Here is a 27,111-nt window from a genome sequence, read left to right on the forward strand (position 1 = left end):
GAGCAGTGAGAGTGGAGAGAGGCTCTGAAGGTCTGATGCAACATACTGTTGGTTGCACCATATGAAATTGTACATAGATCAAAACTGGTTGAATGCAGTCATTTCCTGTGCCTCTTCATAAGAGGCCTGCTTATGATTAAACAGTATTATAGTCTGTGGGTCATTTAGTGCAAACCTTAGTCTATACTCATTGTAACAGCCATGGAAGAAATCATTATTATAGCACAAATGTAAATAGTTCTGTCTCCAGAATCATTAAGCCATAGCTAAATTATCTTTAGTATACTCTGAGGGAGGGAACTTGATAACATATGAAAAAAAATACTTGAAAAGTTAAAATGAAAAGTTTCAGTGTTTAATAGGTCAAGGTGTATTTATGTGAACATTTCTTCTTTTGCATTTTGTGTGCATGTATGTTGTATTATTTAGAGTGGGCCATATATATTAGCACAAGCAATACCAAAAAGATAGATTGATGAAGAGGACAGTAGATCATTTTAAATGCCTATTACAAATCTCAGTCCATAGTGAGCTCACAGGGAATCACAAGTGTTTAAAAAAAAAGAGTTACTTTTGTACATCACTGACCACATTTTAGCAGGAGGCACATGTGAATACATGTAAAAGATATTGATCTGCTTTCTCAAGTGAGACTCAGGCTGGGAACCAGCAGTAAACCTGAAGAAATCCAAGTTTGTGTGCCAGCAGCTGCATCGCCGTGCAGAATCCTCACATGGGCAGAAGAGAGCTGCAAATTCTTGACCACACTAAGTCTTTTTTTTTTTTTAATAGATCTTTATTGGAGTATAATTGCTTCACAATACTGTGTTAGTTTCTGTTGCACAACAAAGTGAATCAGCCATATGCATACACATGTCCCCTTATCCCCTCCCTCTTGAGCCTCCCTCCCACCCCTCTAGGTCATGGCAAAGCACGGAGCCAATCTCCCTGTGCTATGTTGCTGCTTCCCACCAGCCAACTATTTTACATACTGTAGTGTATATATGTCCATGCTACTCTCACTTCGCCCCAGCTTCACCCTCCCACCCCATGTCATCAAGTCCATTCTCTATGTCTGCCTCTTTATTCCTGCCCTGCAACTAGGTTCATCAGTACCATTTTTTTTTGTTTTTTAGATTCCACATATATGTGTTAGCATACGGTATTTGTTTTTCTCTTGCTGACTTACTTCACTCTGTATGACAGACTCTAGGTCCATCCACCTCACTACAAATAACTCAATTTCGTTTCTTTTTATGGCTGAGTAATATTCCATTGTATATATGTGCCACATCTTCTTTATCCATTCATCTGTCAGTGGACATTTAGGTTGGTTCCATGTCCTGGCTATTGTAAATAGTGCTGCAATGAACATTGTGGTACATGTCTCTTTTTGAATTATGGTTTTCTCAGGATATATGCCCAGTAGTGGGATTGCTGGGTCATATGGTAGTTCTATTTTTAGTTCTTTAAGGAACCTCCATACTGTTTTCCATAGTGGTTGTATCAATTTACATTCCCACCAGCAGTGCAGGAGGGTTCCCTTTTCACCACACCCTTTCTAGCATTTATTGTTTCTAGATTTTTGATAATGGCCATTCTGACCAGCATGAAGTGATACCTCATTGTAGTTTTGATTTGCATTTCTCTAATAATTAGTGATGTTGAGCATCTTTTCATGTGCCTCTTGGCCATCTGTATGTCTTCCTTGGTGAAATGTCTATTTAGGCCTTCTGCCCATATTTTAACTGGATTATTTGTTTTCTTGATATTGAGCTCCCTGAGCTGTTTGTATATTTTGGAGATTAATCCTTTGTCTGTTGTTTCATTTGCAAATATTTTCTCCCATTCTGAGGGTTGTCTTTTTGTCATGTTTATGATTTCCTTTGCTGTGCAAAAGCTTTTAAGTTTAATTAAGTCCCATTTGTTTATTTTTATTTTTACTTCTGTTACTCTAGGAGGTGGGTCAAAAAAGATCTTGATGTGGTTTATGTCAAAGTGTGTTTTTCCTAGGTTTTCCTCTAAGAGTTTTATAGTGTCTGGTCTTACATTTAAGTCTTTAATCCATTTGGAGGTTTTTGGTTTTTTGGTTTTTTTGGTTTTTTGCGGTACGCGGGCCTCTCACTGTTGTGGCCTCTCCTGTTGCAGAGCACAGGCTCCGGACACGCAGGCTCAGCGGCCATGGCTCACAGGCCTAGCCACTCCGCGGCATGTGGGATCCTCGGAGACCAGGGCACGAACCCGTGTCCCCTGCATCGGCAGGCGGACTCTCAACCACTGTGCCACCAGGGAAGCCCGGTATTTTATTCTTTTTGTTGCAATGGTAAATGGGAGTGTTTCCTTAATTTCTCTTTCTGATTTTTCGTTGTTGGTATATAGGAATGCCAGAGATTTCTGTGCATTAATTTTGTATCCTGCAACCTTACCGAATTCATTGATTAGTTCTAGTAGTTTTCTGGTGGCATCTTTAGGATTTTCTATGTATAGTATCATTTCATTGGCAAAGAGTGACCATTTTACTTCTTCTTTTTCAATTTGTTTTCCTTTTATTTCTTTTTCTTCTCTGATTGCTGTGGCTAGGACTCCAAAACTATGTTGAATAAGAGTGGTGATAGTGGACATCCTTGTCTTGTTCCTGATCTTAGTGGAAATGCTTTCAGTTTTTCACCATTAAGTATGATGCTCGCAACCACACTAAGTCTTGTGCAGAAAATATTTCCATTCTGTTTTTGTTTTGTTTAGAACTAACCATGTTTATAGTTGTCTGCAAGAGTGCTGATGACTCCCTTTGGAAGGGAGTGGGGATGTTACTAATTTTTTAGTAGCATCAAATAATTTATGTCCACCTCTACTGTAAGTCCCTGTGCTAGGTGCTGGGAATACAGATTGGTCAATTTTCTTGCTCTTAAGGGGCTTATATTCCACTGTGCAAGGAAAAGATGGGAAATATATGAAAGATTTATTTTTAAACAGTTTGTTAGTTACATTTTCAAATAATATGCTCAACGTATTTTCCTTCAACCTCCAAACATGATTTAGGTGAAGCACTTCTAAATTTAAAGCAACAACTTCAAGGTAATCTTTAAAAAGCAATAAACTATTATGCCTGTATATCCAAACATTTTGGTATACTAACAGTTTATCCTGTATTTCCTGACCTTTTGTTCCCCACCAGTGAGCAGATAGTAGAGATCTCTGAAATTATTTATAACAGTACAAGGTAGCTTTTATCTAGTGGCCGCTGTTGATAGTAGGTGCTACCATACCAAGAAGGTTGAGAATCAGAGAACAGCACTGCAGCCAGTACTGCCTGGGCCTCTACACACTGCTGGACTGTGGTCTTGTTACAGATACTTGCACACGGCCCCCCATGAGCCACATGTAATGTTTGACAAAAAGAACACTAAAACAAATCCCAGCACACAACCCATGGACCATTTCTAACATTGTCCTATTGTGGATTACGCTTATCTCAGTAGGGCATTGGTGACAGGAGGATTCCAGGTGCAGGTTTCTGCACAGCGAGGTGGGCAGAAAGGACAGGGGAAAAAGCTAACTACAAAGGAGGTCCCGGGTTTGCATGGCTGTGCTATAGTCCGAGAACACCCAGCCTGAGAACCCTCAGGACCCTGACCACACCAGAAGAGCCTGAGGAGTAGCCTGGGGGAACAGGAAGAAGACTGATGGGCCCCCATGGCCTCTGTGCAGAACACTCCCCTTCCTAACAGATGATCATCAAGGTCGAGGGGGAAGGTGCTGGGTCTTTGGCCTCCCATTCTAGGTTTAGGACTCTAGGTGCAAAGGCTCCTACTTAAGGAGGTGCCTACTCTCTAGACAACTCCCAGGCCATCTCATTTTTGTTTTCCATCTACTATACTCATCCTTCCTCCATGAACACTGTAATGAAATAATCCCTGGCTGAAAAGAAACGTGTCCTGTTTTAAGAAGGTGTGTTCCTCAAAGATGTGACTGTGAACTTTACTCAGGAGGAATGGTGCACTCTGAACTCTGAACTCTCAGAGATCCTACACAGAGATCTGATGCTGGAGATGCAGGGCCCGGACCCCTCGGGGGAAGACTGCATTCCCCTGTAAATGAGAAAGTAGCCTTTGAAACAACTTGAGGCCCCCATTGACTAAGAACTATGAAATGGGCACCTGAGCCAGATGGATTGTGTTTCTGCTCTTTACTTCCCAGGGAAAAACCTTTATTTTTAAATCAACTTTATTAAGATAATTTACATATAAAAATTGTCCCCATTTTAAGTGTACGGTTTGATGAGTTTTGAAAGATATGTACACATGTGTAACCATCACCACAATCAAGATCTGGAACACTGCCTTTATCCCCCAAAGTTCCTTTGTGCCTGTTTCCAGTCACACCTCCTTGCCCACCCCGCACTCAGGCAACCTTTGATTTACTTCCTACGATTATAGATTGGATTTGCATTGCCTAGAATGTCATCTAAATTGAACCATGCAATACCTTTTGAGTCTGGCTTCTTCCAGTTAGCATAATGCTTGTGAGATTCATCCATGTCATTACATGTTTTAGAAGTTCGGTCCTTTTTATCGCTGAGTAGCATTCTGTTGTATGGGTGTACCACTATTGGATCCATTCACCAGCTGATGGGACATTTAAGTTGTTTCCAGTTTTTGATTATTATGAATGAAGCTGCTGTGAACATTCACATCTAAACAAAAGTCTGGAATTCTAGTAAGTTCAACAGACAGAGCAGCTTGGCAGGTGACAAACTGGCTGCCCCTCTGGGGGGAGAAGGAGTCAAGTAGTTGATGAGGTCAAGTTACAAAGAACAACCGGTTCTGTAAAAAGCAGCTATAGCCAAAAATGAAAAACAAAAACCCGTACTGAGCAGAGAAGACGGCTGATCAGACGCCTTTCAACCGCATGGGAAAAATGGATTGCAACATCATTGGCAGGACGGGATAACATGTACACTAGTTTTTTTTGGACATGGTCTAGAATTGAGCCAATAAGACTCAAACCTATTCCTGGCTACTTCTTTAGGATATGTTTGAAGGCCTGTTGAGGCAGCAGAGACAAAGAGCTCCATTTCCGGAGTTAGAGAGACTACTGGCTGTGGGACCTTGAGCAAGGATAAGGAACCTTGGCAAATGAGCATAAAAACACTACCTATCTTCAGGGCTGTCTCTGATGAGAATCTATGTAAATCACTTAGTAAGTCTAGTGCCTAAGGAATTATTACGTTTCAAAACCATGTAATACCTTTGACTCATAGTGAAAGAGTCCAAATATATTCCTTAGGAGACTGGAATATTTTAATGTATTTTTTCTTAAATTACACAGTGAATTCTTCCTATATTATTTATATAACTACTGAATAATTATTAATCAAAATCTGGTTAAATTTTAGAAGCGTATCAACTCAGTCACAAAAGCTCCCAGTGGCTGCAACGTTCAATTGTTCCTCTCCTCATGCAGCAGCTGTCTAGTTCCAAAGCTCCCACCAGGGCCTTCTCAAGCGCAAAGAATCACCTCTGGAGTTTGTCAGTAAATCTGATTCAGGAGCATTTCCTCAGGAGCCGATTCTGGGGGAAGTGTGGCCTGCAGTCTACTCCTCTGGGCTGACTCTGGCTCAGGGTGCCCACTGCACTGCCATGTCCTCAGTGGGGAGTTGGGGGTGCTCGGACTGGAAGCTGAGGACCTGGGTTTGGATCCTGACTTTATTGCCCCCACCCCTAACACACCTTAAGTCTCTCTGCTCTGAGCTTTGCTTTCCTTATTTCTGCTGTTGGGTGACAAGCACCTCACGGGGCTGTTGCAGAATGACATGATGTTACAGTGTCAGGACTGTCTCAGTAAATGCTTGTGGACTCTGCTACTTCCATGCTTTATCTTACAGTCTTTCCTATTTCCCACCATCTCCCACGTCCACTGGCTGCATATAATTCAAATGAAATGAAGCCGCTTTAAAGAGTGATTCAGGAACCCCTCTGTAAGCAGTCAATATTGTAAAAACTGCCCTTCCGAGAAAGGTAGCTCTCGGGTTTTAGGTGGAAGAGGTAATTCTTAAGTTATTGTAGCCACACGTGTGGTCTGGGTTGCCGTGGGCTCGTTACCGGGAATAGGCTTCCCTCCGCTAGGAGCTTGTCTGGACTCGCCGCTCGCGCTCCCTCCTCCCGCAGGCGGGCCTCTTCCTCTTTCTGCCCGCCCGGGCACCTCGCGTACCGGCTCCCGGCGCGCCACGGCGCCCATTGGCCGATTTGCTTTAATTGATTTGTTCTGAGCGCCCTCCTGGCTTCCCGCGCGGGCGCCAGGTGCCGGCCGTTTTGCCGCAGGCTTTGTAACAGGCGCAGGTTTCTCCCCTTACCGGCACCCCAGCTGCTCGTCGCCGGCGGCCAGGGCCCCTCCCATGGGTGGGTCCGCCCCCTGGGTTCCCCCCCGCCCCTGGGGTTTCCCCCCCGCTCCGGTGCGCAGCCGGAGCCCAGCGGGGTGGTGAGGGACCGAACCCCGGCCGAGGTCGGCTTGGGAGAGCCCCGCGCCCTTCCGTCAGCCCCGGCCAGATCGGGGTGGGGTCGGGGGGTGGGGACCTGCGAAGGCGGTCGCCCAGCACCTTCGCCCTCCCTCCCGCAGGTGCTCGACCTACTGACACTCCCCGGAACTACCCGCGGAGAAGACCCTCTCGGGTGAGCTCGGCAGGGGTCAGCTGTGTTCCATGAGGACTAGCGGGCGTTTGATGCCCACGTGCTTCTCCCATTGGACGCGCGCTGCCTGGCGCGCCGAGAACCTCGGGCTTGGTGAAGGGCACGCCCAGGGGCTCGAATTCTCGTTTTCTCAAGGTTTTTCGTTTGCAGTCACGTTGAACCCAAGTGGTTTCCTTCAGTTCTGGGGAAGGCTGTTCTTCCCCGTACTCCTTTCCGCCTACAAAAAGAAAAGGCGGCATTTCAGAAAAAATTCCGCCTTTATTATGGTTACTGCTGCCCTGTAGTCACGCATGGATGTTTTGCAATTGCATCTTTACAGAGGAAGGAGGTAAAAAGCAAAACGTAGAAAGGCCTAGGAGTTGTTTATTTTGCTTGAGTGATTATTTGGACCTTCCGAATTTTCTTTAATAATTTTCTTTCTGTAGTTAATGTTACTCTTCAGTAGCGCCAAGCATAGATGGTGTTTGAGAAAAATTCAAAAGGTAAAATAAGAGTTTATTTTGTTGGAATGAATTCCCAAACACAAATCTCGTTTTCAGTTAGAAACTCTGGCCTATTATCATTTTGGCTTGTAGTTCCATAATATACTTAACTACTAAAGGAAAAAACCGGATTCTCAGGTTCTCTCTTTCCCCATCCCCTTTTATTTTTCAGTCCAGCGCACAACCACCAGAAGAGAACAAAAGGAAACCAGTTTTGGGAAAACTCGGCACCCTGTTCACGGCAGGAAGGAGAAGGAACACCAGAAACGGGTTAGAGAGTCCCACCAGCTCAAATGCCGTATCAGTCTCTCCCAAAGAAGTAACCTCTTCCAAACTCCCCGAAACAGAGACTGAGAAGAGTCAACTTCAGGGCAGCCAACGAAAGCAGACAGAAACGTGTGAGGAGGGCTCCCCCCAGGAAAAGTGCCAGGAGCCGGAGGGCGAGCGCCCCGAGGGCTGCGTCCAGGCGGCCCCCCCGGACGCCGAGCGGTCACCTGGCTCGGGCAGCCGTGCAGCGGAGGCGGCTGTGCAGCAGGGCCATGAAAGTGATTCACCCCAATTAGAACCTCTGGAGGCAGAGGGAGAGACTTTCCCAGATGCCACCACCGCTGCCAAGCAGCTGCACTCCTCACTAGGGAATTCCTCCGGGCAGGAGAACGCTTCGCTCGGCGCTGGCCGCGAGCAGGAGCCAGCTCGGGGAGCGAGGGGCGTGCCGGGCTCGCCCGCCGGGGAGCAGTCGGCCGACAGGGCCGCCCGCTTGTGTGCCCAAGGAGGCTCTCCGGAGCACCAAGACGCGCCGAGCCAGCCCCCCAAGGACGCATCGGCTCCTGCGGGCAACCGTCCCGCTGAGGGCGCAGAGAACCAGACGGGTTCGGCGCCGGGGAACAGCAAAGCCGATCCCCCGGGGCGAGACTGTCGGCCCCGCGAGCGCGCCCACCCCGCCAAAGTGTTGACTCTGGACATCTACTTGAGTAAGACTGAGGTGGCGCGGGTGGACGAGCCGGTCGTGATCAGTCCCGGGGCTGAAGATTGCGGCGATTGCGAAGATATGGAGAAGAGGTCGAGTGGCCGAAGGTCGGGGAGGCGGAGGAGGTCGCAGAAATCCACCGACTCCCCCGGTGCTGACCCGCTGCCGCCTGACTTTGAGCCCCGGAATGACGCGGTCTTCGACAACGAGGTGGCGCCAAACGCAGCCGCCGAAAACGGCTCTGCTGAAAAGAAAGTGAAATCTCCTCCAGCGGCCCCCGACGGGGGCGTTGCCGCTGTTTCCGGCCTAGAGTCCAAGCCCAGCCCCGACCCCAAAGGGCAGCCGCTAGGGGAGTCCGAGCGGAGCAAACAGCCGCCGCCCGCCTCGTCCCCCGCCAAGAGGAGGGGCCGGAGCCACGTTCCGGAGGCTGTGCCCACCTCACCCGCCGGCGGCCCGCGGGCTCCGGCCAAGGACTCTCTTCTCAGGAGGGCGTCCGGCCCCGGCCCGGCCGCCAAGGAGAGCGGGGAGGAGGCGGCCCGGGTCATCCACCGCAAGCTTATGGTCAAGAGCAGCTCGCTGCCGCCCGAGATCAAGCCCAAGCCCAAGAGGGGGCCGCTCCCCAACCTCTTCGACGGCCGGGGAGAGGGAAGTCGAAGCAAAGAGCTGGGCAGATCGGTCGGAGGTTCTGACGCCGACGGCTTGAAGCCCAGGAACCATTTCGGTGGGGGCAGGTGGACAGTGACCACTACAGTGACCATGTAAGTAACTGCGGGGTTGGGCTGGCGAGCCGCGGTCGCCGCACACGGGCTGGGCGGCCGCTCCGAGGGGCGCAGGTTCTTTGCATTTGTGGAAGAACTGTGTGCACTGGGTTTTCTCCTCGGTGGTGAAATTAAGATAGTGAAGGGCTAGTTAGCACAGTTAAGGTTTAAGAAGATGACCCATTCGGGACCTTAGTTGGTTGTTAATTCCTGTTAATATAAGCCTTTTAAGTTCAATGAATGTGAAAGTGAGATATCTCTGGAGGTTCAGTGTTTACATAAATAATAGAAGACTGCATGGCTTGACGAACTAATTCTATTCTTTATTCAGAATATGCACCAGCATTCCTGGGTGGGTCATTCTTAAAACACAAATGAATTTGAAAACGGAGCAAACACTAGTACGTACAGTATACCCAGTAGCTTTGACGTGTCTGAGTTCAAGAGAATTCACAGAACCTTTTATGGAACTTGGTGCATTATGGGCCTAAAGCTTTACAAAAAAAATCTCTAATACGAGTATCTTGGTTCCCCTTTATAATGTTAGGTAGTTTTGTGATATCTTTGCCACCAGGTCGAAAAGTAATTTTCAATTATTGAAATGAAGAAAGATCAGTGTTTTTACTGGAAGACTATTTGATAAATGAAAGGACACGTTAGAAGGATCAAGCTCAACAGCAGACTGTGACCACTTGCTGTTAAGTTTATTGATTTCTCAAATATTTATTGAGTACCTTCTTTCTGTGCATGGTAGTGTGCTAGGCACAATGGGAAAAATGCCACAACTGTGATTCAGTATATATTGCCTTTGAAAAGTTTATGACACATTCTGGCACCCAAGATGCTGACAAATCAGGTAACTGTAAGAGGTGATAATCTGATTAAACTGCCAAATGGATGTTACCATCCCCGAGGCTGGGGATGTGCACAGGAGGAAGAAATCACTGTTGGTGTTTTGGAGGAAATGGGATTGTGCCTTGATGGTGGGTGTGATCTGTATAGGTAGACAGGACGGGGAGGGCACCCTGGAAAACTCTTAAGACCATCCCCCTTCCCACACTCATCCTCCTGCGTCTCTCAGCACATGTGAAAAGTGAGTATCTAAACTTTTTCCAGCATTCACACATTTATTAAAAGAGCTGAGATTTTCACAGTGTTATCATTCTTTTTATATATATATAAATTTATTTCTGGCTGCATTGGGTCTTCGTTGCTGTGTGTGGGCTCTCTCCAGTTGTGGAGAGCGGGGGCCTCCCACTGCAGTGGCCTCATTCGTTGCAGAGCACGGGCTCCAGGCACGCGGGCTTCAGTAGCTGTGCACGTGGGCTCAGCAGTTGTGGCGCATGGGCCCAGTTGCTCCGCGGCATGTGGGATCCTCCCGGACCAGGGCTCGAACCCCTGTCCCCTGCATTGGCAGGCGGATTCTCAACCACTGCGCCACCAGGGAAGTCCACAGCATTATCATTCTTAAACTGAATGGATTCATTCTATTTGAATTCTTGGATAAGTAAGCTTAAGAGTAGGCAGTCTGCTTGGTAAACATAGGGGAGGAAATCCTGCTTAATGAATAACTTGAGCTACCTCACCAGCTGCCAACCTGGAGAACTTTGATAGAGTCAGCAATTTATTCTGTAACAGCAGCATCGGAGAAATAACCTGAGTGAATGATGCCCATTATTTGTAGAAGGCCAGTGTGACTGAACATTCAGACCTCCTAAGTGTGAGCCTTAGAGAAACTATGCTGTGTACCTGGTTAAGGGTGCTTCCCCGGTCTTCCAGTCAGAATACACCAGTGGAAAAACCAGAAATGTTACACCGTTAAGGGATAGGGTAAACAAACCAAGCAATCTTGCAGTGAAACTCTTCTTCATGTGCTGTTTCCTGTGACAGAACTAAACCAAATGTCTTTTTCTAAGGAGTGATTATTTCCTACCTAAAACTTTCCTTTGCCAGAGGCTCAGTTTAATTCTGTTTTGCACACGGCCTTGCACTTGGTGAATCGGCAAATTATTGGAATGGAGAATTAATAATTGTTTCTCATCCTTTGACCCATTTATGTTTGACTGATGGATTTTTTTCAGACCCTTTAGTTTTTCCTCATTGTTTTCAACTGGAGATGTTATGCAGATTATTTCTAAAAACAACTTGAATCTAAAATTTTATAGTTAAAACCATTTTATATTCTCCGAAAAATAACCACTGTGAAGCAGCATGTTTCTTGATGCTGCTAGAGAAATTATGTCTTCAGTTCTGCCAAGTATTGAATGTTGAGATTCTTAACATGGTATGTTTAGAATAAGGAGAATTTTCTTCTCATACTATAGCCATGGCTTCTTAGACTCCAGAATATTTTCCCTTCTCACATCTTAATGAAGGCATTACAACGCGAATTATAGGAGTCTTCCTTTTAATCAGTTTGAACCAGGTTAATTGTAGTGACTCTCTGTAGCAGAAGTTAATAGTACAGAAAGTTTGGTTGTAAAATGTATTTTGATCTTGGTGTAAATCTTTAACGTGCAGATGTGTGTGTCCTGTCCTTAACGTAGCTTATTGGCTAACCTGGAGCATTTTCCATTTACATCATAAGATCTACTTTGATATTTGACTGTTCCTTGAGCTGATTAGTGAGAATTTTTTAAATGTATATTCCCTGCTATGTGAACATCCCTCATTAACTGATAGCATTTGTAAGTTCTCTTATTTCTAATCATCTCACTGGTTTTAGAATTTAATCTTTAAGGAAGTGCTTGTAAGTTAATTTTGCTTTTAAATTTCAGGTAAGGGCCCACCGTGAGGGAGCTTAGATATCTTAAGGAGCTATTGGGGAAAGCAATGCCAAGGAGAAATTCATGAGAATATATCAAATATAGTATTTAAATAAAAAATTTAAAAATGAACATCTAATTCTTAATGCTGTATTTGGGAAGGACATCTCAAGTCTTCTCAGTCTAATCATTTTCTCCAGAAGAATAAAGTGTCTTCTTCCAAGGTCCTACTGCCTGTTCCTTCAAAAGGCTCCTCAGGCCCAGCCTTCTTGAAGGCCAGTGAGTCCATGCAGGAGACAGTGTGAGATGTTAGTGCTTCCCTACTTTGTGTTCTCATTATCGAGGTGGCCTCTGAGGTATGATTATCTTATAGCTCTCTTGATAATTTACTGACTCCTTGGATCATAAAGCTGGACAGAACCAGAGGCGGTCATTGAGGCGAAGCTAGTCTGATCCTATCTGGGGAAGCAGAATAGTAGAGTTGTTGGGAGCATAGCATCTGAAACCAGAACACCTGGCTTCTGTCACTTACTAGCTGCGTGACTTCAGGCAAAGTACTTACCTTCTCTAGATGCCAACTTCCTCATCCTAAAAGAGAATGTGGGGCTTCCCTGGTGTTGCAGTGGTTGAGAGTCCGCCTGCCAATGCAGGAGACATGGGTTCGTGCCCTGGTCTGGGAAGATCCCACATGCCGCGGAGCAGCTGGGCCCGTGAGCCATGGCCACTGAGCTTGCGCGTCCGGAGCCTGTGCTCCACAACGGGAGAGGCCACAACAGTGAGAGGCCCGCGTACCGCAGAAAAAAAAAAAAAAAAAAGAATGTGTAAAATTGTACATGAGGCAAGCCATAGAAAGTGCTTGACGATCAGTGAATGTCAGTGGGTGTTATCTCTTACATTTTATAAACCACTAGACTAATGATTTAGACATTTTTGTTTTTAGCTTTAGAGTCTGTTCTTCTTGGAAAGCTTATATAAAAGTGATATATAAAAATAAGTAGGAGTGATTCTGGTTGAAAGGAGGGTGGTTGGCCAACAGTTCCATCCCCCAGTTTCTACTGTCCCCTTTTGCAGCCCTTGAAGAGAACCACAGGATATCTTCAATGATAACATGTATGTGTGTGAACCAGTACACACACACGTTCTAAACCATCTAGTTTTTTGTTTATTTTTACAGGTAGAGAAGGTAGAGTTTAGAGAGTTAAGGTGGCTTGACCAAGTTCACACAGATAATTGGTATAAGAGCCAGGACCAGAGCCAGAGGACATTTTTTTCCTCAGAAAGAAAACAGTGTGTACATTCAAAGACTTAAAATTTCCATTAGGGGGCAGTTACACCCAAGAAATGTGAGAAAGAAGGGAGACCCTCTTTGCCCCCAGAATGGTGGCAAAACCAACAACTGAGTAATTGATAAGTAAATTGTGGTACATCTATATGATGGATTTTTATGCAGACATTATGAAGACTTTTCATATTTTTTAGTAACTTGAAAAATGTTAAAAATGTTAAATCTCTTTTTTTTTTTTTAAGGCAAGATACCAAACTCTATGAACAGACTAATCTCAATTCTATTGAAAATATTTCCCTATGCATACAAAAAAGACGGGAAGTATACTAGAATGTTGACAGGGATAGTGTTTGAGTGGTAAGATTATGAGTGGTTTTTTGTCTTTATATTTTCTAAATGTTCTATAGTGGACACACTTGTATAGTCAGAGAAAATTTTTATGGGGGAAGGATGAAGGGAATAAACTATCCAAAGAGGTAAATCATAGATAAATATTTTTTATAATCTCACTTTTGAGATAATGTAAAAAAAAGTTATAAAAAAATACACAGTTGATTTTTGGGGAAATCATTTACATATTTAAAGTATGGGAGTACAGGAAGTATTTAAATTGGTTCTAATGTTCTTCAGTCCCAACTCTAGTGCCAAGCACTGTACTTATCTACTAGGTACATGATAAACTTATTAGAAAACTTGTTACCCTCTCACCTCTAGCCTTTCTTAGCTATGTAATTTTTCATCCCTCATACGGAAGCGCAACATCCATTAAAGGTAACTGATAGTGTATTTAGAATTGTTTAAAAATTGTTTCATCAAAAATGTTACCTATCAGAAAGATACTGGCTTTTCACAGTTTTGTAATAAATCGGTATGTTCACTTTAAAACCCAGGTTAATAACTTTATCTTGCTCCTTTATTCTTGCAGCCCTGCCAAGCCCAAACATGTGGAACTAAATCTTAAAACCCCTAAGAATCTTGGTGGTTTGGGAAATGGGCATAATCCACTTAGCCAGCCAGTTCACAAAGGAAACACTGCCACCAAAATCTCCTTATTTGAAAACAAGCAGGCAAATAGCCCAAGACACACTGACCTTCGAGGTGCGAGGAACACTCCTGCCTCTAATAAAACATTTGTCGGGAGGGCACAGCTGAATTTAGCCAAAAAAGCCAAGGAAATGGAGCGGCCTGAAAAGAAGTTGCCGCCAGATAGTCACCAGAATGGTGCGCTGGGGAAGGAAGCCTCGGCAGAAGCCAGAGTTACTGTTCCTGAAGAGGAGACTCCTGGTTCTCCGCTTAACCAAGGTGATAAGGTAGATGGGCAAACAGATGCTGGCTGCCCTTCTGAACCAGTGGTTGCTGCTCTGATGCCTGTTAAGGACCACGAGCTCTTAGGAGAGGACGACTCAAAGGCTGCTGACCGCAAAAGACTTGAACGTGAAAATATGACTGATACAGCACAAGACAGCCCTGCCGTTCTTGAGGCCAAAGATTCACCTCCAACAGCCATACCGAAGCCGCAGGATGAATTTTCTGACTCCCAGCACCCAGCTGGGTCATCTAATGGGCCTTCTCTTTCACTGGCTGCCCCCATTCCTGTGGATGATCCCAAAGACACAGGTGCTCAAGCTCCTGTAAGCAGTTTTCTGTGCACTGATCTAAAAGTGTCGGAAAACCATAATGGATGTACTCTGCCTGTGTCTCATCAGAATAATGAGATGATGTCCCCCTCCAGACTGGCAGGAGGAGGAGGGGGAGAAAGAAGCCCTCCTTTGTCCCCAGAGCACAGCCTGGCAGCTATGGGAAATGAGTGTCCATCCAAGGTCCTTGTCCAGGTCAGGTCCTTCATGCTCCCTGGGGAGAACACCAAGGATGTCCGCTCTGGGATCATCTCAGATAGCTCTGAAGTTAGAGAAGCACAGTTGCCAAGCTATCACAATAAGGAACTTGAAGTGGTTTCCGTTGCAAGTCGTACTCCCCAGAAAGAGGAAGTACAGGGCAATAAGAGCACATCACCCAAACACATTCATTGCACAGAGGAACATGTAGCAAAATCTGGCCCACAAGTCATGCTGCCCGAATCAGAAAAAACTCTGCCTATTCAGGGCAACGGAAAACCCCTGAAGACTGAATCCAGCACCACCAACTACCCTGGCAACAGAAATCATTTAGAAACCCCTCAAAGACCCAATCAAAATGTTGTAAATGGCCAGGACAGTCCTGCAAGCCTTTTGAACATTTCTGCTGGTAGTGATGATAGTGTATTCGATTCTTCTTCTGATATGGAAAAATTCACTGAGATTATAAAAAAGATGGACAGCGCAGTTTGTGTGCCCCAGAAGAAAAAGAAGGCCAGGATGCCAAACTCCCCTGCCCCTCACTTCGCCATGCCTCCTATTCATGAGGACAATTTAGAAAAGGTGTTTGATCCCAACGTGTTTACCTTTGGTTTGGGTAAGAAAAAGGAAGGCCAGCCAGAAATGTCACTGGCTTTACATTGGATGCAGAATCTTGACACCAAATCCAAACTGAGACCCAAACGTTCATCCACTGAACAGAGTGTCCTTTTCAAGTCCTTGCAAACTCGCACTAATGGGAAAGGCGAGCCTCTGGCGGCTCCAGAAGTAAATGACAAGGAGAACAGGGATGTCACAAACGGTGGAGTCAAGAGATCGAGGCTAGAAAAAAGTGCGCTTTTCTCAAGCATCTTATCTTCTTTACCACAAGACAAAATCTTTTCTCCCTCTGTAACATCAGTCAATACCATGACCACATCTTTCAACACCGCTCACAACAGTTCTCTTTCTCGGCCTTCCGTGTTACAGCCTGTGGCTGAGGGTGCCCCACCCTGTGGTTCAGAGAAAGAACAGCCAAGTCTGCCACCCAGCAACGTAAAGGTCTTCAATTTCAACTCGTCAGATACGTCTCATTCGGGATTGGAAAGTCCGAGCTCCGTGGAAAAGTACCTGCAAAAAGAGGAAACCGGAAAAGATCTGGATTCACGAAGCAACCTACCCGTGCCCAAAACTACATATTCTGAATTTTCAAAACTGCAGAACAGTGGTGATATGGAAAAGGCTAATCATATTGAAAGTGTTCTTAAATCGAACTTGCCGAGCTACGGAAGCAGTGACACAGACTTCCCCGGTCTTTTCAAATCCACCCTGTTTGACCCAAGCATTTCTTTTTCTGAAATGTCATTATCAGATACAACAGTAAGTAGCAACATAGTATTATTTATGTGGGGTAGTTTTAAGTCAGAGGAGAAGGGGACGATGAACAATTCATGTTATTTGTTTAAAAATGGTTATGCTCGTGTCTGATAGTTTTTTATTCATTCATCACATATTTGAAAACCTACTATGTACAAGGGTCTTTAGAGTCCAAGAGAAAAGGTACTTGGATTCTGTTCTCAAGGCATTTGTAGTCCAGCAAGGAAAATAAGTTACAAATATTTTAGGGCACTTGTGAATTTATATGTTGTATTGTGAAAGGTTTAGTTAAGGTACCTTGAGAGCTCAGAGACAGGGTGTTTTTTCTTCCCTAGTTCTGTGTAAAAATGCTCAATACTATACCTAGAATTTTGAGCATTTATGAAGCAAGCTTCCTTTATCTGGAAAAGCCTCCACCGAGGAATCTTGTTCCTAACCGTTTCTCTTGTACTTAGAGATTCACTCTTTCTTCCCCTTAGTAGCAATAAATGTTTATCCCACATGGTTGATAAAGTATTTTCTCTTTATCTGGAATTAGTTTTCATTAGGGAAATATTATTTTCCTGCAAAGCTGTTGGGGAGTAAAGAATTTGGTCTACATTAGCACTTTCCTGTAACAGAGTAGAAAGGATGGCAAAATACCATTTTGAGAAACAGTTAAGATTTCTCCATCTTCTTTTATCTGACTGCTGGAAGTTGTTTTCTTTACTCAGTTTTTGATGTGAATTTGTGGCTTTCCGTTACCAAGCTTGATACTCAAGTTGAAAGAGGGAGGCAGATAAGATTTAGAGCTCAGCTCTGCTAAGCCCAGAAACAGGAGTGGGCCTCTGTATTCCTGTTGCCCACCCTGTGAACCAGGCTACCTGGCAAGTGTAGATCAACATCCAACACAGTTTATCCAGGCAGAAAATATCTTGCCCACTTCCTCATTTGTACAGGGCACTGCCCCATGTTTGAATTTGTTGTATTAGCTTTTGCTACAAGCCTATCATGGAATACAATTCTGGAAGCTCTTTCAAAATGTATAGTTGGATTTCCAGCAGAGGCTCAGATCCCTCTGCTCAAAAGTTTTCATATTTTTTACTCTTAGGATGCCATACACACACACACACACACACACACACACACACACACATATAGATATAGATATAAAGTAAAAATTATTGAGGACCCCAAAGAGTTTTTGTTGATATGGGTTATGCCTATTGGCATCTATTACATTAGAAATTAATACTGAGAAAAATTAGAACATACAAATGTACATTCCTGTAGCCATCAGAGCAATGATGTCATCACATGTCATGGACCCTCTGGAAAATTCCACACTACACCTGTGAGAGAAAGAAAGTGAAAAAGAGAAATAACCTCTTCTTATTATGAAAATGGTTTTGACCTAATGGACTCCCTGCAGAATTATTGGGGACCCTCCAGGGACCCCTGGATTTCACTTTGAGAACCACTGCTGTAAACAGATAAAACTGAATCAGCCTATAGCACTTAGAAATCCTAAGATTTTTGAGTATTTCTCTGAAAATTGACACTGGTCCACTTCCCGTTCATTACAGCATTATTCTGTCTTTTTAATCATTCTTAGATTACCTCTCTTTGACAATGAGTCTGACAACAGAATATACAGTTTCCCTATGGAGTCCCTTGAAGAACCCAATCAAATGGAGTAAAAAGGAGAAACAAAGTACTTTATACTTTCTCTAGGCCTTTTTATGATTTAAAAAAATTTTTTTTTTTTTTTTTTTTTTTTACACTTTGGGCTTTGTTGACTATATAACTATTCTCCCTTTAATGTCTTAACTGAATTTCATTTAAATACCAGGCTTTTTCTTTAGCTTGTCTTCTTGAAATGTGCATATATAAATAAGCATATGGCATTTTAATCTGTAATAATGCTCTACTGAGGCCCTTCCTATGGTCTTTCAGGCATATTCCACCCTGGTGTGGTGCAAGAGCGATCAGATCAAAGGCCGTCCTTAGAATAGGCATCCTGTTCAGCAGTGAAAGTAGTCCATGTTTTATAATATTTTTACATGTGTAATTACTATTTTTATTATCTTAGGCATTTCTGGTTTTGCTGGTCAGATGGTCTTGAAAATGATTAGTTTTGGAGCCATATAAAAATATATTTTGTTCATCAAAAAGGAGGGATTAAAGTAACCATGTACAATGTACATTGTGAAATATACCATAAACACTTTATTTAGACTAGTTATGTGATGAAAAAACAGTAATTATAGATTCAGATAAGATATGTATATGAACACATAAAATGGATTCAGCTCATTCTAGATATGTGATTAATCCATTAGAATTTCTCTGTTTATTTGAAATTATACTGAGATGGTTTGAATTATAATCTCTTAGCTGAGTTCTTGTTCTGTGAACTGATGTAAAACATAGGTCTGACTCTTACGCCCTGAACTTTCCAGATTGGTGGAAGTATCCTAGGCATTTAAATGAAAAGAAATTGAAATGTCAAATACAGTTGGGGGGGGGGAAGCCCTTATTTTAATAGAGCCAAAGAGAGTTTGTTTTGTTTTTTAAATTTTTATTTATTTTTATTTTGGGCTGCCTTGGGTCTTTGTTGCTGTGCGCAGGCTATTCTTCGTTGAGGTTCCCGGGCTTCTCATTGCGGTGGCTTCTCTTGTTGCAGAGCACGGGCTCTAGGCGCGCAGGCTTCAGTAGTTGTGGCACTCGGGCTCAGTAGTTGTGGCTCGCGGGCTCTAGAGTGCAGGCTCAGTAGTTGTGGCACACGGGCTTAGTTGCTCCGTGGCACGTGGGATCTTCCCGGACCAGGGCTCGAACCCATGTCCCCTGCACTGACAGGCGGATTCTTAACCACTGTGCCACCAGCGAAGTCCCGTCAAAGAGAGTTTTAAGACAACTTTGGCATAGATCAAGGTAGACATGTTTCCAAATTGACAAATATGAGGCAAATACGATCTTAAAGGATCATGAGAGGAGAAAAGAGGACTTTACATAAAGTTTAATTATTTGTTGTGTTTTTGTTCATCTGATTACAGACACTTAAAGGAAGTGTCCAGAATAAAATCAATCCCCGACCTGGAAAGGTAAGATTATTTTCTATTCCGAGTCTAGATTTCATTTTGATCTGTTAAAGTGCAGTAAAACGTGCTACCACTCTCACTTTCTTCAGGTGGTGATATACGGTGAACCTGACGTGTCAGAGGAGTGCATTGAAGTGTTCAGTGACATTGAGGATTGCAGCTCTTGGAGCCTCTCTCCCGTGATACTCATAAAAGTTGTTAGAGGATGGTAAGAGTGACACTTTGTGTTTCTGACTTGGAGGGTGTGTGTTTCACATTTTTAATTACCCTTTTGGTCATTAGTACTTATTTTAAATTATGCCCTTAGCAGTGTAAAGGGCAGACAATACTAGTCATAGTGAATACTAAAAGAAATTCATGTGTAAGAAATATGGTTTATAATGTTATTTCTGATGATAGGAATGCTGCATGTTGTTGTTAGAAAAATCAGAAAAGTGCAGCAGTATAAGTTTCTTTTTCCCACATAATGTTGGTTTGGACTCATGAGCACCGGAGTCCATAATATACTTTTGGTTTTTGAATTTTCAGTGAGGTTGATAAGAATTGCACTACTCATGTTGATAGGTCATAGTCATGTTGATAGAATTTTTTAAATTCTATAAGAAAAAACATCTTTGCTAACTTTTTTTAATGACAGTTCAGTGAAGGACTAATCTAAATTTTATTTTCTAACTTTTTGACAGCAGATAGTTTTTATTAAGTAAAGAAACCGTGAAACAATTATATTACCAGCTTAAATGCTTCGAGGAAATACACAGGAAATTGAATAAAGAAAAGCAGTTTTTAAAAAGTCACTTACCTGGCATGAATACTTATCTTTAGTGCCTGTTTATAAGCTTGTTTAAAAGAAAGAGTGTAGAGCTCTTTATGGTTTACAAAATTATTAAACTTTTCTTTAGGTCTCCATGTGATTAAATATGCAGCATCTTTCCTCTTAGGTTTTAGATATTTTAATATATTTTTCTGTATATTCAACATATTCATTAGAAAAATACAATTAGCTTTTGTTCTTAAATTTGAAAACTGAAAGTTATAATTTTGTTTTTAATGAATAGTGATTCTTCAGCTTTTGTTGACTTCTCTTAAGACCAGCACTGTCATATATTGTCATGAGGTTTCTCTTTAGTGTTCGGATGTTGTTGGGAAGAATACTGTAAAAATGCTTTTTGGGTCACGAAAGTTAAAGTATTACATGGTATATCTGAAAGTTGCTAAGACAGTAGATCTTAAAAGTTCTCATCACTAGGAAAAAAATTGTAACTGTGAGGTGGTGGATGTTAACTAAACTTATTATGGTGATCATTTCGTAATATACACAGATATCAAATCATCATGTTGTACCACTTAAACTAATACAATGTTATATGTCAATTAGATCTCAATAAAACTGCAAAAAATGCTTTCCATTAACATTAACATGCATGTAGTAGTCCTTTGTATCAATATATCCGTTGATATGGTTCTAATATATAAGTTAAAATCCCTCAAGAGAAGTGTTTTTTACATACATAAAAAGAAAAAAATTGCAATAAACGTCCATTTATCTGACATATTACTAAGTCTCCACCAACTGGCAATTCTATAAAACTTTAGTAGCTCTATAATGTTCATATTGATAGTCAAAAGTCCTCTAAAATCCTGATAAAATTCTTCAGTTATCAGAGCTTAATTATGCCCACTGAAGTTTTAGTTTTAGGGAGAGTTTATGCTGTTTTAATTGCTAGAGAATTGGCCACTAATATATGGTGTATATATATATAGTGGCTATTGGCCAGAATATTTACGTATTCAAAATCTCTCTCACCAAGACTGGCTAATAGTTTTGCTATGTTTTATTCTTAGCTGGATTTTTTATGAGAAACCAAATTTTGAAGGACACTCCATCCCCTTAGAAGAGGGAGAATTGGAACTGTCTGGTCTTTGGGATATAGAAGATATTCTGGAAAGAAACGATGACGAGGCAGAGTCGGCCAAGCCTGTGGTGATTGGTTCAATCAGACTTGTGGTCCGGGTAGGTAAAATTCGTAAGGTTTTAATAAAGGCAAACTGGATTTCATCCATTCTTTCAGCAAATATTTATCGAATGCTGGGTATAATTCTTTTGAGAGAGAGTTTCATTTTATGATAAAAGTGGGACAAATATTTGGTGTTTTATGGATGTATTTTCTGTATTTTAAACATTTGTACATGTTAAATGAATTAGAACTAAGAAACATTCTAATTGGTTAGTCATCTTTTTCACAATAAATCCTGAAGGTAAATTTCTCATTCCGGCCCCCCATTCCCATCTGCAAATGTATTTTACTTAATAACCTAGTTTTGATGAGTTCTGTACGTACAGATTTTTGTTTTTTTAAAAATAAATTTATGTATGTATTTTTGGCTACATTGGGTCTTCGTTGCTGCGTGCAGACTTTCTCTAGTTGCAGAGAGCGGGGGCTACTCTTTGTTGCGGTGAACGGGCTTCTCATTGCGGTGGCTTCTCGTGTTGCACGTGTTGCGGAGCACGGGCTCTAGGTGCGCGGGCTTCAGTAGTTGTGGCATGTGCGTACAGTAGTTGTGGCTTGCGGGCTCTAGAGCACAGGGTCAGTAGTTGTGGTGCACGGGCTTAGTTGTTCCGTGCATGTGGGATCTTCCTGGGTTCCCTGCATTGGCAGGTGGATTCTTTTTTTTTTTTTTTTTTTTTTTTTTTTTTTTTTTTTGCGGTACGTGGGCCTCTCACCGTCGCGGTCTCTCCCGTTGCGGAGCACAGGCTCCGGACGCGCAGGCTCAGCGGCCATGGCTCACGGGTCCAGCCGCTCCGCGGCATGTGGGATCCTCCCAGACCGGGGCACGAACCCGCGTCCCCTGCATCAGCAGGCGGACCCTCAACCACTGCGCCACCAGGGAAGCCGGCAGGTGGATTCTTAACCTTAACCACTGTGCCACCAGGGAAGTCCTGAACAGATTTTTCTTTCTTTTTTTTTTTTAATTAATTTATTATTTATTTATTTTTGGCTGCGTTCAGTCTTCGTTGCTGTGTGCGGGCTTTCTTTTTTAGTTGAGGCGAGTGGGGGCTACTCTTCATTGTGGTACACAGGCCTCTCATTGCGGTGGCTTCTCTTGTTGCGGAGCATGGGCCAGATTTTTCTTTTACTTAGTTTTTTGGTTGCTGTGCGAGTTCTTATTACCTTGAGTGGCTTACAGGAGTTATGTTTTGGAAAAATAAATAATCCAAAGATAATTCAGTTGATCAACTCTGGCATTTCATGTGGGTTTTTAGAAAAATAGGTATTTAAGGCCACTTTATGGATTGGGTAAAAATTTCTTGGTCCCTTATTCGTTGTTGAGGAACTTGTATCAGTTCTTCACGGTTCTTGGCATTTGATGATTCTTTACCTTTAAAAATGTAAAAGGTATCTTCCAAGTGAAAAAACTCCATTTGTGTACTAGACATGGGTGTTGGGGTACAATAGGGAAAAAAGCCATGTTCCAAAATGAGAACGAGTAACAGTGACTAACAGCTTTTGGCGGAGGAAAATGTCACCTGTTTCCTGGGTTAACATTTCTGAGTGACTTAGGTGGTAATATTGGTATTCTAAACGATTTATCCCTTACTAGTTTTAAGTACATAATGTGATGAACCTTATGTAAGACACGAGAAACACCATTTTAAAATGTCATAGTGGGATAATTTACCTGCAGTTTTTATTTATTACTCAAATAGTATTGGTAATGAAACAATATTTTAAACTATCATCCAAAATCCCATCTCTCATGAAGTGTCCTCCCTTCATTTTTCTGAATTCTCTACTCTTTCTTCGCCATATTATAATCTGCTTTTTCTATAGTTGTAATCATAATACAGGTACAGTGTTGTTTTCCTTTAAAACTGTGATTCTCAATCCTTTTTTTCTCTCTCCATACCACTTTCCTGAAGGTTACACTCCCGTTTGTAACATCTCTCAATGATTTGCAACTGGGGGAGGTATTAGGATCTGGTGGCGTGGGGATTTAGGGATCCCGGAAGGTGGGCTAAGGGAAATGAAGCACATTGGTAAAGAGGCCTCCTATTTCCCCTGATAATAGCAGACCTAAGGTGAATTAATGCTTTTCATGTTATTATATGGTTTGGGGTTTAACTGAGCATCATATTCCATTGGTATGATGCGCTATCATTTATTTTACCTTTCTTCTTACTGTGGGACTTAGGGAAAAACTTACCTTAAATAATACTGCATGAACATTTTTGTGCATTTAATAATGTATACATTTTCTGATTTATTTCCTTGGGGTAAGTTTTTCTGAATGGTGTCATGTTAAAGAGAAGGAATACCTTTATGGCTCCTAATATGTGACGAATTGTAACTTTTTACAGATTGTGTTTATGGTTTCTTGACACATAAACATAAGTCACAACGTATATTCAAGGGGGTCACCTTTTCAGTTCACTAGATTTGTTCCTTTTGTTAATGTTTGAAAGAGCTGCCCCTAAACTGACCCAAGTGTTAACCATTTTTTCTGTACCTCAGTTCACCTCGCTCTGCAACACAGAAGAGGTTCAAAAACCATTCGATCAGGGCTCAGGCAGTCAGCCAAGAGAGGCCTTTTGTAAAGTGTTTGATGGACATGCAGTGCATGGAATAGTGACTAAAGTGTAGAGATTTAAATCACCATAAACGTGTGCCTTTGCCTTTTATGACTTAGACCAAGCCGACATCATAGTCAAGGAGAGTTACCACAGGGGGCTTATGGGCACAAAACAGCTGAGGAAGATTCCAAGTGCAGCCACTCTATAAACCAGTATCCCTGGACATGGACGGTCACAGGAGAGCAAAGGAACTAAAACTCATGTTACCAAGGAAAGCGAAGCAGTTTTGTTTTTTTGTTTGTTTGTGAGGATGAGAGAAATAACTATGTTCCAAAACTCTAAAATACATTTCTGGTGCTCTTTGCTTGAATGTAACACTGAGATATATGACTAAACCAATGTGTCTGCCCCGAAAGATCATATATTATTAGGTCATGGGTGAGAACAGGAAAGGGATAAAGTGGCAGGTGATCTGTGCAACCTATTGTATATTTAAAGCTTCTTTTAACTATTTGAAAAGAAGAATAATGAGCTTACTGTAGAGTTTAATACATGGTGTACTATTATACATGTATACGTGTATTCATTTTTCTTTTTTTTTTTTTTAGGATTACAGAGTTAGTCAAATTGACTTATTTACTGAACCAGAAGGGTTAGGACTTCTAAATTCCTACTTTGATGATATTGAAGAAATGCAGGGGTTTGGTATGATGCAGAAGACTTGTTCCATTAAAGTACATTGGGGCACGTGAGTATTTTATTTCCAATACAATTCTAATGAAGCCTTTTTTTTGAGTGTAAAAGGAGGACTTAAGATACTCTGTCTCTGATTTGTTGTCCTGTCAAGTAATTATTGACTACAAGGTTTTATTATTTTTTTGATAAGGCACATAAAAATCTGATATTTTTGGTTACTGTGTTACCTATGTTCTTATGATTCAGCTCTCTTATAAACAATGATGATTTCTTGGAGGAAGTGCAGGGAGAAAACTGCATTTTTAAAAAATAGTTATTTATTTATTTTTGGCTGTGTTGGGTCTTCGTTGCTGCACACGGGCTTTCTCTAGCTGCCGTGAGTAGGGGCTACTCTTTGTTGTGGTGTGCAGGCTTCTCATTGTGGTGGCTTCTCTTGTTACGGAGCACGGGCTCTAGGCGCGCAGGCTTCAGTAGTTGTGGCTCATGGGCTCTAGAGCGCAGGCTCAGTAGTTGTGGCGCACGGGCTTTGTTGCTCTGCGGCATGTGGGATCTTCCTGGACCAGGGATCAAACCCGTGTCCCCTGCATTGGCAGGTGGATTCTTAACCACTGCACCACCAGGGAAGTCCAAAAACTGCATTTTTAATGTGGGAATTTCCTTTTTGCAAAGGAACCTGATTCATTCAAAGCTGAGTTGCAGATTATACCTTCAGGGTAATTCAAAGGAGGTAATTAAAACATGTGTGCCCCTGATATTTCAGGTGGGATGGAGGCCAACATGCATGCTACTTCCTTTAACATTTTCACACAATGCTTTCCAAAGCCCCTAGAATGTTGGTTTCAAAAATCACAGGAAATTGCAAGGGTATTTTGAAGGAAATGGGAATATCTCAGAGGAGAAATAAGGCTAGAAAGTTCAGGCTGCAGAACTGAAGCTTGTGGCTTCTGCAGTGGAGCGCACAGCCCAGGGCATGTGACAGACATCCACTGAGATGCAGAAAAAAACACTAAAGCTTCTTTATATATTATTTAAAATCTTCTTTTCAAATTTTGTCTTTGTGTATATTTTCTAATCAATTCATAATATATTCAGTGGTTATATATATAAGTTATATATTCAGAGACTGCTCAAGAGATTTTATTAATGGAATATGCATAAGATAATACATATGTAATGAGTGCGAAGGTAAATACTACAAGAAACATAAATTATGGAGAGGGACAGTGGAAGTGCTACATTAGAGAGTGGTCGGGAAGGTCCCTGGTGACCTTTAAGCAGAGACCTGAGGAAGTGAGGGAGTCTGCTGAGGGACATCTGAGGGAGGCGGAGCAGGGGAGTGTCCTAGGCAGGAAGCCCAGCATTTGCAAAGCCCTCCAGGGGATGTTTGGGCAACAGGTGGGAGGTCTGGCTGCAGTAGAGTGAGCTAGGAGGACCAGTGATGGGAGAGAGGCCTCCTGTCATGTCAGACCTTGAAGGACTTGGGAGGGATTTTAGATGGCTCCAAGTGACGTGAGAACTCATTGGAGGATTTTGATCTAACTTGTGTTTTAGGAGGATCACTCTAGCTGCTGTGTAAAAGTAGATTGTAAAGAGGTAAGAATGGAAGCAAAGAAACCAGTGAGGAGGTCACTGCAGTTACATAGGCAAGAGGTTTTGGTGACTTGGCATGATAGTAGTGGTGAAAAATGGTCAGATTCTGGATACATTTTGAAGACAGAACCAACATGTGCTGACAGATTTTATGTGGGGTGTGAGGGGCTGAGAAATGTCCAGGGTTTGGGACCCCAGCATTTACCAGAATGGAGAAAACTAGGAGGGGGAATGAAATCCAGGAGTTGAGTTTGTGAGGTTAAGTTGGAGATGTCAACTGCACATTCAAGTAAGAGGTCAGGAAGGTGACTGGATGCATGACACTGGAATTCGGGATTGGGGTGAGGCTGGAGATAAAATCAGGAGTCATCAGTGTGGAGAATGTATCTAAACCGGGTGCTAGATAAGATCTCATCGGGGAGTGAGTGTAAAGAGCAGAAAAGGCATCTGAGCTTCGGGCACTTTTGTGTTTAGTGATTGGTAAGAAAAGGAGGAATCTAAACAAAAAAAGTGTCTTCATCTCTTGCTGCCTTTTATTTTTTTCACATCAAAGAGATCTCTACATCTTTTTTCTCAAAGCATTTAATGTTGAGAAATATCACTTTCCTTAGAAGAATGAAATAGGCGTCTGTCATAATATTTTAATCTCCATGTCTGGAAGGTTTCATGACTCAGGCTTGGGCTATGTGGAAGCATAATGAGCTACACTTAAATAAAGTTTCTTACCTTGACAGTAAGTTTAACCTAGTTTTATAGGTGGTAGTTACAAACCAGTAATGTTTTACAAGTTTTGATGGGCTTGCGTGGCAGTAGACTTTTTTTTTTTTTTTTTCTGGTTCTTCATTTCCATTAGGATAATAGAAGCTGCCTTGGATGTCAGCTCAAAGTTTGGGGTCATTGAACTTGGTCATCTTAGGACCAGGTCAGTAGTACTTTTACAGATCTCCAAGGAAAATCTCAATGGGTTGGGAGAATTCAGCTGATAACAGGTACCCGAGCTCATGTTGCTTCTGTTGGTGCAGC

General features: G+C 42.5%; 1 protein-coding gene across 1 annotated transcript in view; it reads left to right on the forward strand.

Moving 5' to 3' along the window:
- CRYBG1 (crystallin beta-gamma domain containing 1) overlaps positions 1-27,111 on the forward strand; it is a 214,282-nt gene that overhangs the window by 145,539 nt on the left and 41,632 nt on the right. Inside the window, exons 3-8 of the mRNA XM_030882915.2 lie at positions 7,341-8,893; positions 13,869-16,155; positions 19,188-19,235; positions 19,322-19,440; positions 21,075-21,243; positions 24,411-24,550. Of these exons, the coding sequence (XP_030738775.2) occupies positions 7,341-8,893; positions 13,869-16,155; positions 19,188-19,235; positions 19,322-19,440; positions 21,075-21,243; positions 24,411-24,550 (4,316 nt within the window). The remainder of the gene's footprint in view (positions 1-7,340; positions 8,894-13,868; positions 16,156-19,187; positions 19,236-19,321; positions 19,441-21,074; positions 21,244-24,410; positions 24,551-27,111) is intronic.

The sequence above is a fragment of the Globicephala melas genome, chromosome 14 (genome assembly GCF_963455315.2).
Source record: "Globicephala melas chromosome 14, mGloMel1.2, whole genome shotgun sequence".
Lineage (NCBI taxonomy): Eukaryota > Metazoa > Chordata > Mammalia > Artiodactyla > Delphinidae > Globicephala > Globicephala melas.